Genomic DNA, 19,240 nt, shown 5'->3' with positions numbered 1-19,240 from the left:
CTAATAGGGTTATGCTACTGAAAGGGTTAGGGTGTTGTTAGGGTTAGGCTGTTGTAAGGGTTAGGCAGCCAAACCGTAACAGCAGCCTAACCATAACAGCAGCCTAACCCTAACAGCAACCTAACCCTAACAGCAACCTAACCCTAACAGTGACATAACCCTAACAGCAACCTAACCCTAACAGCAACCTAACCCTAACAGCAACCTAACCCTAGCAGCAACCTAACCCTAACAGCAACCTAACCCTAACAGCGACATAACCCTAACAGCAACCTAACCCTAACCCTAATAGCAACCTAACCCTAACAGTAACCTAACCCTAACCCTAACAGCAACCTAACAATAACAGCAACCTAACACTAACAGCAACCTAACAATAACAGCAACTTAACCCTAACAGCAACCTAACCCTAACAGCAGCCTAACCCTTACAGCAGCCTAAGGGTATGGCTGCAGTTAGGCATAAGGCTGCAGTTAGGGTAAGGCTGCAGTTAGGATAAGGCTGCAGTTAGGGTTAGGTGGCTGTTAGGGTTATGTCGCTGTTAGGGTAAGGCTACTGTTAGGGTTAGGTCACTGTTAGGGTTATGTCGCTGTTAGGGTTAGGTCGCTGTTAGGGTTAGGTCGCTGTTACAGTAAGGCTGCTGGTAGGGTGAGGTCGCTGTTAGGGTTAGGTCGCTGTTAGGGTAAGGCTGCTGTTAGGGTTAGGTCGCAGTTAGGGTTAGGCTGTTGTTAGGGTTAGCCTGCTGTTGGGGTTAGGCTGCTGTTGGGGTTAGGTCGCTGTTAGGGTTAGGTCGCTGTTAGGGTAAGGCTGCTCTTAGGGTTAGGTTGCTGATAGGGTTAGGCTACTGAAAGGGTTAGGGTATTGTTAGGATTAGGCTGTTGGAACGGTAGGGCAGCCTAACCGTAACAGAAGCCTAATCGTAACAGCAGCCTAACCCTAACAGCAACCTAACCCTAATAGCAACTTAACCCTAACAGCGACATAACCCTAACAGCAACCTAACCCTAACCCTAACAACAACCTAACCCTAACAGCAACCTAACCCTAACAGCAACTTAACTCTAACCCGAACAGCAACCTAACCCTAACAGCAACTTAACCCTAACAGCGACATAACCCTAACAGCAACCTAACCCTAACAGCAACCTAACCCTAACAGCAACCTAACCCTAACAGCAACTTAACCCTAACCCGATCAGCAACCTAACCCTAACAGCAACCTAACCCTAACAACAACTTAACCCTAACAGCAACCTAACCCTAACAGCAATCTAACCCTAACAGCGACATAACCCTAACAGCAACCTAACCCTAACAGCAACCTAACCCTAACCCTAACAGCAACCTAACAATAACAGCAACCTAACCCTAACAGCAACCTAACCCTAACCCTAACAGCGACATAACCCTAAAAGCAACCTAATCCTAACCCTAACAGCAGCCGAACCCTAACAGCAGCCTAAGGGTAAGGCTGCAGTTAAGCATAAGGCTGCAGTTAGGGTAAGGCTGCTGTTAGGGTTAGGTCTCTGTTAGGGTTAGGTCGCTGTTAGGGTAAGGCTGCTCTTAGGGTTAGGCTGCTAATAGGGTTATGCTACAGAAAGGGTTAGGGTGTTGTTAGGGTTAGGCTGTTGTAAGGGTTAGGCAGCCGAACCGTAACAGCAGCCTAACCATAACAGCAGCCTAACCCTAACAGCAACCTAACCCTAATAGCAACCTAACCCTAACCCTAACAGTGACATAACCCTAACAGCAACCTAACACTAACAGCAACCTAACCCTAACAGTGACATAACCCTGACAGCAACCTAACCCTAACCATAACAGCAGCCTAACCCTAACAGCAACCTAACCCTAACAGCAACCTAACCCTAACAGCAACCTAACACTAACAGCAACCTAACCCTAACAACAACCTAACCATAACAGCAACCTAACCCTAACAGCAACCTAACCCTAACCCTAACAGCAACCTAACCCTAACAGCGACATAACCCTAACAGCAACCTAACCCTAACACTAACAGCAACCTAACCCTAACACTAACAGCAACCTAACCCTAACAGCAACCTAACAATAACAGCAACCTAACCCTAACAGCAACCTAACAATAACAGCAACCTAACCCTAACAACAACCTAACACTAACAGCGACATAACCCTAACAGCAACCTAATCCTAACCGTATCAGCAGCCTAACCCTAACAGCAGCCTAAGGGTATGGCTGCAGTTAGGCATAAGGCTGCAGTTAGGGTAAGGCTGCAGTTAGGATAAGGCTGCAGTTAGGGTTAGGTGGCTGTTAGGGTTATGTCGCTGTTAGGGTAAGGCTACTGTTAGGGTTAGGTCACTGTTAGGGTTATGTCGCTGTTAGGGTTAGGTCGCTGTTAGGGTTAGGATGCTGTTACAGTAAGGCTACTGGTAGGGTGTGGTCGCTGTTAGGGTTAGGTCGCTGTTAGGGTAAGGCTGCTGTTAAGGTTAGGTCGCAGTTAGGGTTAGGCTGTTGTTAGGGTTAGGCTGCTGTTGGGGTTAGGCTGCTGTTGGGGTTAGGTCGCTGTTAGGGTTAGGTCGCTGTTAGGGTAAGGCTGCTCTTAGGGTTAGGCTGCTGATAGGGTTAGGCTACTGAAAGGGTTAGGGTATTGTTAGGATTAGGCTGTTGGAACGGTAGGGCAGCCTAACCGTAACAGAAGCCTAATCGTAACAGCAGCCTAACCCTAACAGCAACCTAACCCTAATAGCAACTTAACCCTAACAGCGACATAACCCTAACAGCAACCTAACCCTAACAACAAACTAACCCTAACAGCAACCTAACCCTAACAGCAACTTAACTCTAACCCGAACAGCAACCTAACCCTAACAGCAACTCAACCCTAACAGCGACATAACCCTAACAGCAACCTAACCCTAACCCTAACAGCAACCTAACCCTAACAGCAACTTAACCCTAACCCGAACAGCAACCTAACCCTAACAGCAACCTAACCCTAACAACAACTTAACCCTAACAGCAACCTAACCTTAACAGCAATCTAACCCTAACAGCGACATAACCCTAACAGCAACCTAACCCTAACAGCAACCTAACCCTAACAGTGACATAACCCTGACAGCAACCTAACCCTAACCCTAACAGCAGCCTAACCCTAACAGCAACCTAACCCTAACAGCAACCTAACCCTAACAGCAACCTAACACTAACAGCAACCTAACTCTAACAACAACCTAACCATAACAGCAACCTAACCCTAACAGCAACCTAACCCTAACCCTAACAGCAACCTAACCCTAACAGCGACATAACCCTAACAGCAACCTAACCCTAACACTAACAGCAACCTAACCCTAACAGCAACCTAACAATAACAGCAACCTAACCCTAACAACAACCTAACACTAACAGCGACATAACCCTAACAGCAACCTAATCCTAACCGTAACAGCAGCCTAACCCTAACAGCAGCCTAAGGGTATGGCTGCAGTTAGGCATAAGGCTGCAGTTAGGGTAAGGCTGCAGTTAGGATAAGGCTGCAGTTAGGGTTAGGTGGCTGTTAGGGTTATGTCGCTGTTAGGGTAAGGCTACTGTTAGGGTTAGGTCACTGTTAGGGTTATGTCGCTGTTAGGGTTAGGTCGCTGTTAGGGTTAGGATGCTGTTACAGTAAGGCTACTGGTAGGGTGTGGTCGCTGTTAGGGTTAGGTCGCTGTTAGGGTAAGGCTGCTGTTAGGGTTAGGTCGCAGTTAGGGTTAGGCTGTTGTTAGGGTTAGGCTGCTGTTGGGGTTAGGCTGCTGTTGGGGTTAGGTCGCTGTTAGGGTTAGGTCGCTGTTAGGGTAAGGCTGCTCTTAGGGTTAGGCTGCTGATAGGGTTAGGCTACTGAAAGGGTTAGGGTATTGTTAGGATTAGGCTGTTGGAACGGTAGGGCAGCCTAACCGTAACAGAAGCCTAATCGTAACAGCAGCCTAACCCTAACAGCAACCTAACCCTAATAGCAACTTAACCCTAACAGCGACATAACCCTAACAGCAACCTAACCCTAACAACAAACTAACCCTAACAGCAACCTAACCCTAACAGCAACTTAACTCTAACCCGAACAGCAACCTAACCCTAACAGCAACTCAACCCTAACAGCGACATAACCCTAACAGCAACCTAACCCTAACCCTAACAGCAACCTAACCCTAACAGCAACTTAACCCTAACCCGAACAGCAACCTAACCCTAACAGCAACCTAACCCTAACAACAACTTAACCCTAACAGCAACCTAACCTTAACAGCAATCTAACCCTAACAGCGACATAACCCTAACAGCAACCTAACCCTAACAGCAACCTAACCCTAACAGCAACCTAACAATAACAGCAACCTAACCCTAACAGCAACCTAACCCTAACCCTAACAGCGACATAACCCTAAAAGCAACCTAATCCTAACCCTAACAGCAGCCGAACCCTAACAGCAGCCTAAGGGTAAGGCTGCAGTTAAGCATAAGGCTGCAGTTAGGGTAAAGCTGCTGTTAGGGTTAGGTCTCTGTTAGGGTTAGGTCGCTGTTAGGGTAAGGCTGCTCTTAGGGTTAGGCTGCTAATAGGGTTATGCTACTGAAAGGGTTAGGGTGTTGTTAGGGTTAGGCTGTTGTAAGGGTTAGGCAGCCGAACCGTAACAGCAGCCTAACCATAACAGCAGCTTAACCCTAACAGCAACCTAACCCTAACAGCAACCTAACCCTAACAGTGACATAACCCTGACAGCAACCTAACCCTAACCCTAACAGCAGCCTAACCCTAACAGCAACCTAACCCTAACAGCAACCTAACCCAAACAGCAACCTAACACTAACAGCAACCTAACCCTAACAACAACCTAACCATAACAGCAACCTAACCCTAACAGCAACCTAACCCTAACCCTAACAGCAACCTAACCCTAACAGCGACATAACCCTAACAGCAACCTAACCCTAACACTAACAGCAACCTAACCCTAACAGCAACCTCACAATAACAGCAACCTAACCCTAACAGCAAACTAACCCTAACCCTAACAGCAAACTACCACTAACTGCGAAATAACCCTAACAGCAACCTAACCCTAACAGCAGCCTAACCCTAACAGCAGCGTAAGGCTGCAGTTAAGCATAAGGCTGCAGTTAGGGTAAGGCTGCTGTTAGGGTTAGGTCTCTGTTAGGGTTAGGTCGCTGTTAGGGTAAGGCTTCTCTTAGAGTTAGGCTGCTAAAAGGGTTATGCTACTGAAAGGGTTAGGGTGTTGTTAGAGTTAGGCTGTTGTAAGGGTTAGGCAGCCAAACCGTAACAGCAGCCTAACCATAACAGCAGTCTAACCCTAACAGCAACCTAACCCTAACAGCAACCTAACCCTAACCCTAACAGTGACATAACCCTAACAGCAACCTAACCCTAACAGCAACCTAACCCTAGCAGCAACCTAACCCTAACAGCAACCTAACCCTAACAGTGACATAACCCTGACAGCAACCTAACCCTAACCCTAACAGCAGCCTAACCCTAACAGCAGCCTAACCCTAACAGCAACCTAACCCTAACAGAAACCTAACACTAACAGCAACCTAACCCTAACAACAACCTAACTCTAACAGCAACCTAACCCTAACAGCGACATAATACTAACAGCAACCTAACCCTAACCCTAACAGCAACCTAATAATAACAGCAACCTAACAATAACAGCAACCTAACCCTTACAGCGAAATAACCCTAACAGCAACCTAACCCTAACAGCAGCCTAACCCTAACAGCAGCGTAAGGCTGCATTTAAGCATAAGGCTGCAGTTAGGGTAAGGTTGCTGTTAGGGTTAGGTCTCTGTTAGGGTTAGGTCGCTGTTAGGGTAAGGCTGCTCTTAGAGTTAGGCTGCTAATAGGGTTATGCTACTGAAAGGGTTAGGGTGTTGTTAGGGTTAGGCTGTTGTAAGGGTTAGGCAGCCAAACCGTAACAGCAGCCTAACCATAACAGCAGCCTAACCCTAACAGCAACCTAACCCTAACAGCAACCTAACCCTAACAGTGACATAACCCTAACAGCAACCTAACCCTAACAGCAACCTAACCCTAACAGCAACCTAACCCTAACAGCAACCTAACCCTAACAGTGACATAACCCTGACAGCAACCTAACCCTAACCCTAACAGCAGCCTAACCCTAACAGCAGCCTAACCCTAACAGCAACCTAACCCTAACAGCAACCTAACACTAACACCAACCTAACCCTAACCCTAACAACAACCTAACCCTAACAGCAACCTAACCCTAACAGCGACATAACCCTAACAGCAACCTAACCCTAACAGCAACCTAACAATAACAGCAACCTAACAATAACAGCAACCTAACCCTAACAGCAACCAAACCCTAACAGTGACATAACCCTGACAGCAACCTAACCCTAACCCTAACAGCAGCCTAACCCTAACAGCAGCCTAACCCTAACAGCAACCTAACCCTAACAGAAACCTAACACTAACAGCAACCTAACCCTAACAACAACCTAACCCTAACAGCAACCTAACCCTAACAGCGACATAACCCTAACAGCAACCTAACCCTAACCCTAACAGCAACCTAACAATAACAGCAACCTAACAATAACAGCAAACTAACCCTAACAGCAAACTAACCCTAACCCTAACAGCAACCTAACCCTTACAGCAAAATAACCGTAACAGCAACCTAACCCTAACAGCAGCCTAACCCTAACAGCAGCGTAAGGCTGCATTTAAGCATAAGGCTGCAGTTAGGGTAAGGTTGCTGTTAGGGTTAGGTCTCTGTTAGGGTTAGGTCGCTGTTAGGGTAAGGCTGCTCTTAGAGTTAGGCTGCTAATAGGGTTATGCTACTGAAAGGGTTAGGGTGTTGTTAGTGTTAGGCTGTTGTAAGGGTTAGGCAGCCAAACCGTAACAGCAGCCTAACCATAACAGCAGCCTAACCCTAACAGCAACCTAACCCTAACAGCAACCTAACCCTAACAGTGACATAACCCTAACAGCAACCTAACCCTAACAGCAACCTAACCCTAACAGCAACCTAACCCTAGCAGCAACCTAACCCTAACAGCAACCTAACCCTAACAGTGACATAACCCTGACAGCAACCTAACCCTAACAGCAGCCTAACCCTAACAGCAGCCTAACCCTAACAGCAACCTAACCCTAACAGCAACCTAACACTAACAGCAACCTAACCCTAACCCTAACAACAACCTAACCCTAACAGCAACCTAACCCTAACAGCGACATAACCCTAACAGCAACCTAACCCTAACAGCAACCTAACAATAACAGCAACCTAACAATAACAGCAACCTAACAATAACAGCAAACTAACCCTAACAGCAAACTAACCCTAACCCTAACAGCAACCTAACCCTAACAGCGAAATAACCCTAACAGCAACCTAACCCTAACAGCAGCCTAACCCTAACAGCAGCGTAAGGCTGCAGTTAAGCATAAGGCTGCAGTTAGGGTAAGGCTGCTGTTAGGGTTAGGTCGCTGTCAGGGTTATGTCGCTGTTAGGGTAAGGCTGCTGTTAGGGTTATGTCGCTGTTAGGATTAGGTCACTGTTAGAGTAAGGCTGCTGTTAGGGTTAGGTCGCTGTTAGGGTTAGGTCGCTGTTAGGGTAAGGCTGCTCTTAGGGTTAGGTCACTGTTAGGGTTAGGCTGCAGTTAGGGTTAGACTGCTGTTGGGGTTAGGTCGCTGTTAGAGTTAGGTCGCTGTTAGGGTAAGGCTGCTGTTAGGGTTAGGTCGCCATTAGGGTTAGGCTGTTGTTAGGGTTAGGCTGCTGTTGGGGTTAAGTCGCTGTTAGGGTTAGGTTGCTGTTAGGGTTATGTTGCTGTTAGGGTAAGGCTGCTGTTAGGGTTAGGCTGCTGTTAGGGTTAGGCTGCTGATAGCAATAGCAACCTAACAGCAACCTAACTCTAACAGCATCCTAACCCTAACAGCAACCTAACCCTAACAGCAAGCTAACCTTAACCCTAACAGCAACCTAACCCTAACAGCAACCTAACCCTAACCCTAACGGCAACCTAACCCTAACGGCAACCTAACCCTAAGAGCAACCTAACCCTAAGAGCAACCTAACCCTAACAGTGACATAACCCTAACAGCAACCTAACCCTAACAGCACCCTAACCTTAACCCTAACAGCAACCTAACCCTAACAGCAACCTAACCCTAATGGCAACCTAACCCTAACAGCGACATAACCCTAACAGCAACCTAACCCTAACCCTAACAGCAACATAACCCTAACAGCAACCTAATCCTAACCCTAACAGTAGCCTAACCCTAACAGCAGCCTAAGGGTAAGGCTGCAGTTAAGCATAAGGCTGCAGTTAGGGTAAGGCTGCTGTTAGGGCTAGGTCGCTGTTAGGGTTATGTCGCTGTTAGGGTAAGGGTGCTGTTAGGGCTAGGTCGCTGTTAGGGTTAGGCTGCTGATAGGGTTAAGCTACTGAAAGGGTTAGGGTGTTGTTAGGGTTAGGCTGTTGTAAGGGTTAGGCAGCCTAACCCTAACAGCAACCTAACCCTAACAGCAACCTAACCCTAACAGCAATCTAACCCTAACCCTAACAGCAACCTAACAATAACAGCAACCTAACCCTAACAACAACCTAACCCTAACAGCGACATAACCCTAACAGCAACCTAATCCTAACCGTAACAGCAGCCTAACCCTAACAGCAGCCTAAGGGTAAGGCTGCAGTTAAGCATAAGGCTGCAGTTAGGGTAAGGCTGCTGTTAGGGTAAGGCTGCTGTTAGGGTTAGGTCGCTGTTAGGGTTATGTCGCTGTTAGGGTAAGGCTGCTGTTAGGGTTATGTCACTGTTAGGGTTAGGTCGCTGTTAGGGTTAGGTCGCTGTTAGGGTAAGGCTGCTGTTAGGGTTAGGTCACCGTTAGGGTTAGACTGCTAGTAGGGTTAGGCTGCTGTTAGGGTTAGGCTGCTGTTGGGGTTAGGTTGCTGTTCGAGTTAGGTCGCTGTTAGGGTAAGGCTGCTGTTAGGGTTAGGTCACCATTAGAGTTAGGCTGTTGTTAGGGTTAGGCTGCTGTTGGGGTTATGTCGCTGTTAGGGTTATGTCGCTGTTAGGGTTATGTCGCTGTTAGGGTAAGGCTGCTCTTAGGATTAGGCTGCTGTTAGGTTTAGGCTGCTGATATGGTTAGGCTACTGAAAGGGTTAGGGTGTTGTTAGGGTTAGGCTGCTGTTAGGGTTAGGCTACTGAAACGGTTAGGGTGTTGTTAGCGTTAGGATGTTGTATGGATTAGGCTGCTGCTAACAGGGTTAGGCTGCTATTAGAGTTAAGGTGCCTATACACTTAGCGATATTTTACACGAATTTGCCCGATTCCGATGCATTGTGACGACAAATCGTGTAAAATGTGTCCTAATCGTGAGTGTCCACTCACAATCACGATGCCGATGTGCGTATACACAGGTCGTACATCGCATCTTCAGATCTGCCATGCTGTAGGGCAGATTTGACGATCTCAGTCACGATGCACTGGAATAGTTAGGAGGCACGAAAGATCGTTTGTCACATTGGACAGTTTTTAACACCAAATCGTGTGCAGGACTACCAGGAAACTGCCGGGGGAGAGTTCAAGGGAAATCGTACATGATGTCAGATAGTGAGCACCTCGCCAAGTGTGTAGGTACCTTTAGGCTGCTGTTGGGGTTAGGCTGCTGTTAGGCTTAGGCTGCTGTTAGGGTTACAGCACACTAACCCTAACAGCAGCCTAACCCTAACAGTAGCCTTACACTAACAGCAGCCTAACCCTAACAGCAGCCTTACACTAAAAGCAGCCTAACCCTAACAGCAGCCTAACCCTAACAGCAGTCTTACACTAACATCAGCCTTACCCTAACAGCAGCCTTACACTAACAGCAGCCTTACCCTAACAGCAGCCTAACCCTAACAGCAGCCTTACCCTAACAGCAGCCTAACCCTAACAGCAGCCTTAACCTAACAGCAGCCTTACACTAACAGCAGCGTTACCCTAACAGCAGCCTTATACTAACAGCAGCCTTACCCTAACAGCAGCCTAACCCTAACAGCAGCCTTACACTAACAGCAGCCTTACCCTAACAGCAGCCTTACCATAACAGCAGCCTTACACTAACAGCAGCCTAACCCTAACAGCAACCTTACACTAACAGCAGCCTAACCCTAACAGCAGCCTTACACTAACATCGGCCTTACCCTAACAGCAGCCTTACACTAACAGCAGCCTTACACTAACAGCATCCTTACCCTAACAGCAGCCTAACCCTAACAGCAGCCTTACCCTAACAGCAGCCTAACCCTAACAGCAGCCTTAACCTAACAGGAGCCTTACACTAACAGCAGCGTTACCCTAACAGCAGCCTTATACTAACAGCAGCCTTACCCTAACAGCAGCCTAACCCTATCAGCAGCCTTACACTAACAGCAGCCATACCCTAACAGCAGCCTTACACTAACAGCAGCCTAACCTTAACAGCAGCCTTAAACTAACAGCAGCCTAACCCTAACAGCAACCTTACACTAACAACAGCCTAACCCTAACAGCAGCCTTACACTAACAGCAGCCTAACCCTAACAGCAGCCTAACCCTAACAGCAACCTTACACTAACATCGGCCTTACCCTAACAGCAGCCTTACACTAACAGCATCCTTACCCTAACAGCAGCCTAACCCTAACAGCAGCCTAACCCTAACAGCAGCCTTACCCTAACAGCAGCCTTACACTAACAGCAGCGTTACCATAACAGCAGCCTTACACTAACAGCAGCGTTACCCTAACAGCAGCCTTACACTAACAGCAGTGTTACCCTAACAGCAGCCTTACACTAACAGCAGCGTTACCCTAACAGCAGCCTTACACTAACAGCAGCCTAACCCTAACAGCAGCCTTACACTAACAGCAGCCTTACACTAACAGCATCGTTACCCTAACATCAGCCTTTCACTAACAGCAGTGTTACACTAACAGTAGCCTTACACTAACAGCAGCCTTACACTAACAGCATCGTTACCCTAACATCAGCCTTTCACTAACAGCGGTGTTACACTAACAGTAGCCTTACACTAACAGCAGCCTTACACTAACAGCAGCGTTACCCTAACAGCAGCCTTACACTAACAGCGGCCTTACCCTAACAGCAGCCTTACACTAACAGCAGCCTTACACTGACAGCATCGTTACCCTAACATCAGCCTTACACTAACAGCAGCGTTACACTAACAGCAAAAGATATATGGAAAAGAGCCACAAGCGCTGACAGAGAGCAGCTGATATAGAGGGTGTCAGCCTCTCAAATTAATATATATATAAAGTTACCAGCGCTAAACACTCATAAAAAAATGAGATAAAGTGGATGGCTAAATAAAAAAATCACACATTTATTAACACATAAAAATAATAAAATCACCGTTGCTTAATCAATATATGCGATTGCACACTAGGTAAGTATCCTAAGACCTGTAGCTCATGGTATATAAAGTCCTTGAACAGTCTTGAACTCTATAATTATGTGGACTATAAATTCCCTTTATGGCAACAAATAGGATTACCGGATCCAGGTGTAATGGATGTCACACAATCCCATATGCTCCTGAGGAAGCTGGACAATAATACATCCAGCGAAACGCGTTGAGCGCTACATGTTCCATGCCGACCAAGATCTGGAAGATCTGTGGACATTTACTCTGTGGACCTTGATTCTTTCTTCCCCTTGGAATTGGCAGAAACAACGGACATCCGGAGACTTTACAAGAACCCATTCATATGCAACTACAACGCTGCTAAGGGACCGTATCATCCGTGAGAAGGTGGAGTACACGTCAACCCATTGTGTGCAAATTACGTTGCCCAGGGATTGTGTGACATCCATGACATCCATTTCTTTGAGTTCTGAGTAGAAAAAAAGCGTGAGACCCATAGGCCGGTTCCTACCCTGCCTATATGGTAATTCGGCACTGTATATATTACCCATGTGCTGAAAGAGCCAATTATGCTCTGAAGATGGAAGTTGCAATGTGTGTGCAGTAATCACTTATAATTCGGTGAATAATCTGAATATAGTGAATTACACGATACATTATAAAAACAAAACAAAACATATGAGCTTCAAAATATGCTAAACAAAAGATGTGTGAGTGGTAATGTAACAATGTTCTAATTTATATTATTTACATGTACTGTTATATTTAGATGTCAATGAATGTGTCACTAAGGAACATAACTGCAGCAGCTCCGCACTATGTGAAAATACATATGGCGGATACAAATGCGTCTGTAATTCAAGCGTAACACTGGAAGGGGACAACTGCTTCTCTGGTAATAGACTTTCTTCCTATTCATCTTGTTCAATGTATTTAGCACGCATGATAAAATGCTGATCTATTTAGCAAAAGTGAAAATAGCAGTAAATCCAACCAGCGGGTGAGGGGTGTGCCCAGCCGTTCTGCTGCCTGAGGTGGCAGCTGGAGTCACACCCTTCTCATCCATTATACACACTGCCATGTCATTGCTGTGCACAAGACAAATACTGTAATATGGAAGCATGTTTAAATAAAAAACACATACCTCCCACCTTTTGGTGGTGCCCAATTTGGATGGTGGACATCACAATGGGTGTGGCAACCCACAACGAGAGTGTTTAGCCTAAGACACCATTGTTTACGTCACGCCTTGGAGGCAGGTGTCTTCCATGTGTGCGGCTGGGTAACTCCAGCAATCCCGACGTATTGGGAATAGCACTAGTGGCGTTGGTTTTCTTAGGGGGGGGGGGGGGGGCCCACATTTTGTTTTTAGCAAGTGCGATCACCCAGTGATTACAGCCTCGCACTGGCCAGCCTAGGGCTAGTTCTCACAACGGCACTGCCACTAGCAACACTAGATCAGCAGCGCTAGTGCTAGTTATATATGAATGGGAAGTGGATTGTGCACTTTTACTATGACTTATTGTTATCCAGCAAAGCTAGGCCCAGGCCGGTGATCACCATCACTTGCATGGATCTTGCACTAGGGGGGATATAGCCATGATATATAGGTCTCCTAAGAGGCATATCTGCAGCTCTACATAACACAGAGCGTGTTTTAACCCGCCCTTACTGTGCTTGGGCTACGTCATACCGTGATCCCTTTGTTCCCTGCTCCTCCTTTCTAAGCACAGAAAGGCACAATGGGGAGATATGGCATTTTTACCGCACATGCGCAGTATAGTAAAACTGCACTTTGCAGGGCAAGAAAAACACAACACATCTATGTGCAGCTCTACAGAGCCGTAACTAGACTTTTTATTGCCCTGTCCCAGAAAGAGCATTTGAGCCCCCTTCATTTTTCAAAGGGACGTAATGCCCCCAAAAAAGGGCCATGGCTTCATGGGGAAGGGTCAGGGAAGAGATAGGGAAGGCCAGGAGATGCTGGGGATGAAATAAGAGGAAGCTACAAGCAAGAATGATAATATACAGAAATTTGACAGGCCAAAACAGCGCCCCCTGACCTGTGGTGCCCTGTGCGATGGCACCGGCCGCACTACCCTAGCTACGGCCCTGCAGCTCTACATGATCCCCATAGTGGATAATTACAGGAGCATAACCCCATGTTTTATAAGCGCACAAGGTAACGACGGATCCTCGTGGATAATTGAATAGCACCCCAAGTGCAATTCTGGTGCAGAATTATTTAGTGTTTCCACCTTACACTAAACATATTTATATTTATATTCCCACCAGGTATATTCTCTGCACAAAAATATGTCTTATTTGTTATTTCCATTACCAGAGTCTTGTTGTAATATTATTCCCCTTACTAGAAGACCAGTTTTACGCTAGGCTACGTTTGTTATATATGTCTGTTTTAGTGCTTTTGTCTCTGTGAAGATTTCCAGCACTAGAACTAATTGTTGTGTTTGTATTAACAAGATCTCCAATCTGACGGGAATCCAGTGACTGCAGCTGTTAGTGATTCCACCGAGCGAAACAGCCTGATCGCGGGCTTAGTGCTGGGATTGGGATTACCGCTGCTCCTGCTAGCCCTTCTCTTTATCTACTGCCTCTTCTTCAGGAAGAAAAGTGGAGCAGCCATGTAAGTGCGCAGGCCAGGTGCCGGAATCGCTCTTCTACATCCCAGTGATTGCAGCAATGTCACATGGGGGGGGCGATTCATTACCGTTCGCAACTGCGATTACACATGCAATCGGCTGAATATTGCGTTCTGCGCAGGCGTATGCACCGCAGTGCGAGTGCGCGAACTGGCCACCTTGATCGGGACTGCAATCGCAGTGACCACGCAGGCCCATCGCAGAGTGATTGACAGGAAGTGCCATTTGTGGCTGGTGACAGGGGGTGGTCGGGGGAAACGCAGGTGTGCCAGTGCATTTGAACTCTGTTGCATGGCCGTGCATAAACTATCCACTGTGATGCCATACACAGCCTGAGGCCTCATAGCGTGCGATGAAGTTAGCAATTCCTGAGTAAGGCCAGAGCTTGTACAAGTGTGTGTGAGGCTGCGATGGTCCTCGATTGTGCCGATGGTTTTGCAGTCTTGCTGACATTACGGATGTGTGTAAGGTAAAGTGGTTGTCCTTATGTTATGCTGCGATGGCATAGTGTAATCGCAGTTGCAATCGGTAGTGAATCAGGCCCACAGTACAGATTCCACTCTTATAAATAGAATATTGCTGGGGCTCTGTTCTTTTAGATAAGTGACTCAGGGCTAATTAACAGCTCAGAATTTAGCCACACCTCGTAGTCACACCTCAGGCCTTAGTCACACCTCAGGACGTAGTCACACCTCAGGCCTTAGTCACACCTCAGGGCGTAGCCACACCTCAGGGCTTAGGGCATAGTTGCCTACCTTCTAAAATCTCTTCCCGGGAGAAGCCCGGGTAAGAAAAGCAGGAGGTTGGCAACGGGGGCGGGGCCTGATGATTCATGTCAATAAGCCCCGTCCCCTCTTGGTAAAATTCTCACGATTGGCTATCATTTGCATAGTGGGCGGGGCCAAATAACGTGATTCATGTAGAATCACGTCTTAAGCCCCACCCCCTATACGGAGACCCGCGATCGCCGCAAGAATTCTCCTCATTCTGCCCACTTTACTAGGAAGTGGGCAGAATGTGGGAGAAATGCCTACCCTTCCGGGGGTTACCTGAAAAATCGGGAGCCTCCCACGAAAACCGGGAGGGTAGGTATGTATGGCTTAGGACCTGATACAGACCCGCTCGCTAGCAAATGTCCGCTCGTTGCAGACGATGTTCACTATTGTGCGCATGCGTGTAGTGCGCGTGCGCAAACTAGTATGAGCGATCAGAATGTGCTTGCTCGCCCTGCAAAGACAGCCCAGTGGAATGAGTGACAGGAGAGGCTGTTTGTGGGTGGTAACAGGGGCAGGCCAGTAGTAACGGGGGAGTGGAGTTGCGGACGCAGGCGTGCCAGAGTATTTCAACGCCATTCCTGGCGCGTGCATAATTAATAGGCAGCGTCATAGTACATGTTACCTGGTTGAATAATACACTGAATTGATCGCAGTGCTTGCGGTAGGGTACAGTCAACCGCAAGCGCTGCGGTCAGATCCGATGGAACCTGATGTACCGATGGTTATATATACTTCCTAGAGATGACAAAGTGATTGCTCGCCAAGACTTAGTGGGCATGCTTATGCCTTGCCGTGCAAGTGGCTGCCTTGACGTCATTTAGCTGAATTTCCATACGCTGGGAGCGAGTGGCCGCATCTAGTGAGCGGGTCTGAATCAGGCCCTTAGTCACACCTCAGTGCTTAGTCACACCTCAGGCCTTAGTCACACCTCAGGGCATAGCCAAACCTCAGGGCTTATTAACAGCTCAGAGTGTAGTCACACCTAAGGGCGTAATCATACATCATTGCAGTCCGGGACTAACAAAATAGGCAGACCCCTCCTCCACTCCCCTGTTTCTGCAACTCCAGCACCACAGTGTCTCTTTAGCTCCAGTCAGCCCCCTTGTGTCTTTCCAGCCCTTCTTCTGTCTCTCCAGCCACCACCCTTCTGTCCTCCCAGCCGGCACCCTTCAGTCCTCCCAACCAGCATCCCTTCTGTACTCCCAGCCAGCACCCTTCTGTACTCCCAACCAGCACCCCTTCTGTCCTCCTAGCCAGCATCCCTTCTGTACTCCCAGGCAGCACCGCTTCTGTACTCCCAACCAGCACCCCTTCTGTCCTCCCAGCCAGCACCCCTTCTGTCCTCTCAGCCAGCACCCCTTCTGTCCTCCCAGCCAGCACCCCTTCTGTCTCTCCAGCCAGCTCCCCTTCTGTCTCTCCAGCCAGCACCCCTTCTGTCTCTCCAGCCAGCACCCCTTCTGTCTCTCCAGCCACCACCTCTTCTGTCTTTCCAGCCTGCACCCCTTATGTCTCCCCAGCCAGCACCACTTCTGTCTCCCCAGCCAGCACCCCTTCTGTCCTCCCAACCAGCATCCCTTCTGTCCTCCCAGCCTGCACCCCTTCAGTCTCTCCAGCCTGTACCTCTTCTGTCCTCCCAGTCAGCACCCATTCTGTCCTCCCAGCCAGCACCCCTTCTGTCTCTCCAGCCAGCATCCCTTCTGTACTCCCAGCCAGCACCCCTTCTGTCTCTCCAGCCAGCACCCCTTCTGTCTCTCCAGCCAGCACCCATTTTGTCACACTTCAGGGCCTAGTCTCACACCTCAGGGACTAGGCACACCTCAGGACCTAGGCACGCCTCAGGGCCTAGTCACACCTCAAGAAGTACTGAGGTGTGACTACTTCTTGAGGTGTGACTAGGTCCTGAGGTGTGCCTAGGTCCTGAGGTGTGCCTAGTCCCTGAGGTGTGTGACTAGGCCCTGAAGTGTGACAAAATGTCTTGTCTTGTTCACCTATTTTTAAGCATGTTAAAAATAGGATGAATAAGAGTTAATGTAGGCAAATCAATTGTTTTCGTCGGTGACTGGTAGTGCCGGGTGCCCAACGGAGTAATTAAATTGTTCCTCCATTTGGGTGCAAACAGCTGCCAGCGCCTGAGATATAAGCCACTCTTGCCTGCAGATGTGTACGCTCGGCTACATAGCATGCGCAGTGCTAACATTTACAAGATCCGTCCACAATAATAATAATTATAATAATAAATAATACAATTTATATGTAAGGATGTTTTCTCCTTACAGTCATAATAATGATATTGTATCTCTATTTTGCTATCCTATGAAGATGCAATGCCTTGCTTGTGTTAGATGGAGTCAGTCCAGCAGCCAATCAGAGGGTGGGAATCCCTAGATATCACATACTGTACATCAACCTCTAAGTCTCTGCTAGTCCCAGCAGTAGTAGTTGGCTCCCAGGACATTTCAGGCTTTAGGACCTTGCCTTGGTTGCCGTGTGAATACATTGGATTTGTTCCCTGTTTATGTAACATCGCTCTCCGGGAAAGTATCCCATGGCGTAAAGTATCCCATCACAGATTCACAGAAGAGAAAATAAATGAAGACGTGTAAGCAGCTCATTAAGTTCATGTCTTCTTATCTTTCAGAATCGCTTCTGCCCCAGACGAAAATCTATTCCAGAATATAAACACCTGTGGGAATCAGTTCTACGCCGAATCCACTCTGTTCTACAAGGTGCACTTTGTCCCGCCATGCCAATAAGAATGAATGCAGCTACTGCACCTCTTACAGCTTTAAGGGGGACCTATTAGTTGCCTATTTACCAAGGATAAAGAAATTGCCAATTGTTACAGTGGCCCGTACTTGCCAATATTGCTACATAATGCTGCGATTTGGCAGCGTCTGGCGCAGGGGGTGGAGTCATCACCATGACACAAGGTATACATGCCACTAGCTGTGCACTATAGTGGTTGTAGATTTTCTCCCAGTAATAGGAATGGAGAACCATCGTTACTTGCCTTTGCCATATAAATATTAAGCTCTGTGTAAGAAATATGGCACCTTTTAGGAAAACAAACCACAATACTAGAATCCATTATTATTGCAGTGAGGTGAATGACCAGGTTACCTAATAAAACATCAGGGCTGTAACTAGTGGTGTGCGAGCAATGCGGCTGCTAAGGCGAGGGGGGAGGGGGAATGGGCGGTTACCGTTGCTGCTAAGGGTGGCACCTGTGTTTGGTTTGCAGAATGCCTGGAATAACAGCCGGCAGCCCTTAGGATGTGTCTGCCACTGCTTTCTGTTACTGGCCCCCTCTTAGGGAAGGCCATCAGAGGGGTGTCCATCGATGATTACCATCGATAGCACAAAAAACATCTATGGTGAACCATCAATGGTTTGCACCTCTCGATAGGGAACGGCGGGCCGCGGGCCAATCAAAAAATAGGTGCAGGGCTTAGCCGGCACTGGGGGGCGGAACTAAGCTCCGCCCCATCCAGAAAAAAAAATGGCTCCTACTCATCCATCGATGGCAGAGAACCATTGGCTCTCTACCATCGATGGTAAAAGTATTCGACATCGGCCATAAACTATCGATGATTTAGAATCATCAATGGTCGATGGCCATCCTTACGCCCTCTGCCAGGGATGTTTGGCAGAGTTTAGGGTGGCAGTTGGTCTGGCTCCCCTATTTGAATTTTGAGATATATATATATATATATATATATATATATATATACTAAATACAATTAGTATTTCCATTAAACACATGTCCTTGGTTTGGAGCCAGAACATAGTGTAAGCTTTCGTGATAACATGATAACACATTCTTACTTACTATACACTGGAGCAGGAATATGAGTTGACAAAAGAAGCATTAACAGAGCAATGAAATATGTCCGTCCGTTAAAAGCCGTATGAAATGAAATATGCAATGTAAACTCTACAGTGGATTTATTTTAATGAATGCATAAAACTACTTCAATTATATAATAAACTTTTATGTGTCTACCCCTGGCGTAAACTTTAAACTGCACTGGGAGCAATGCAGCCTGTAATATACTAATAAAGCAGCTATTGGTTTACATTAAATAAGTTTCTCGTTTTTTTCTTTTATTTCATGTGCATACAGTATTTTCTTTCTTAATGATATATTTTATTAGATATATTTTTCTCAATGGTTTATTTGAAGATGTCCAATCAGTGGATTATTATAAACCACTAGACAAACTCTTTTGCCATTAAAATGTGACTTTTTGGTCATTGCCCGAAGTAGTACCCTATAAGCATCGCTGGTGCGTCTATGGACACAGCGCCAATGCTATACTAATGTAGCAGGAGGCATCACAGATCGCAGCCATCAGCCATCTGAGTATG

At 47.2% G+C, this 19,240-nt stretch overlaps 1 protein-coding gene across 1 annotated transcript in view; it reads left to right on the top strand.

The window, feature by feature from the left end:
• The window catches only part of LOC148501281 (uncharacterized), a 161,408-nt gene extending 142,476 nt beyond the window's left edge, over nt 1–18,932 (top strand). The window contains exons 25-27 of the mRNA XM_088450737.1: nt 12,203–12,355; nt 13,951–14,080; nt 17,511–18,932. Of these exons, the coding sequence (XP_088306863.1) occupies nt 12,203–12,355; nt 13,951–14,080; nt 17,511–17,625 (398 nt within the window). The 3' untranslated portion in view covers nt 17,626–18,932. The remainder of the gene's footprint in view (nt 1–12,202; nt 12,356–13,950; nt 14,081–17,510) is intronic.
• Nucleotides 18,933–19,240: the final 308 nt, after the last annotated feature.

This window comes from Taudactylus pleione, unplaced genomic scaffold (genome assembly GCF_031769625.1).
Source record: "Taudactylus pleione unplaced genomic scaffold, aTauple2 ptg000522l, whole genome shotgun sequence".
NCBI lineage: Eukaryota > Metazoa > Chordata > Amphibia > Anura > Myobatrachidae > Taudactylus > Taudactylus pleione.
Note: the sequence above shows the minus strand (reverse complement) of the source record. Positions and strands in the feature narration are given on the sequence as shown.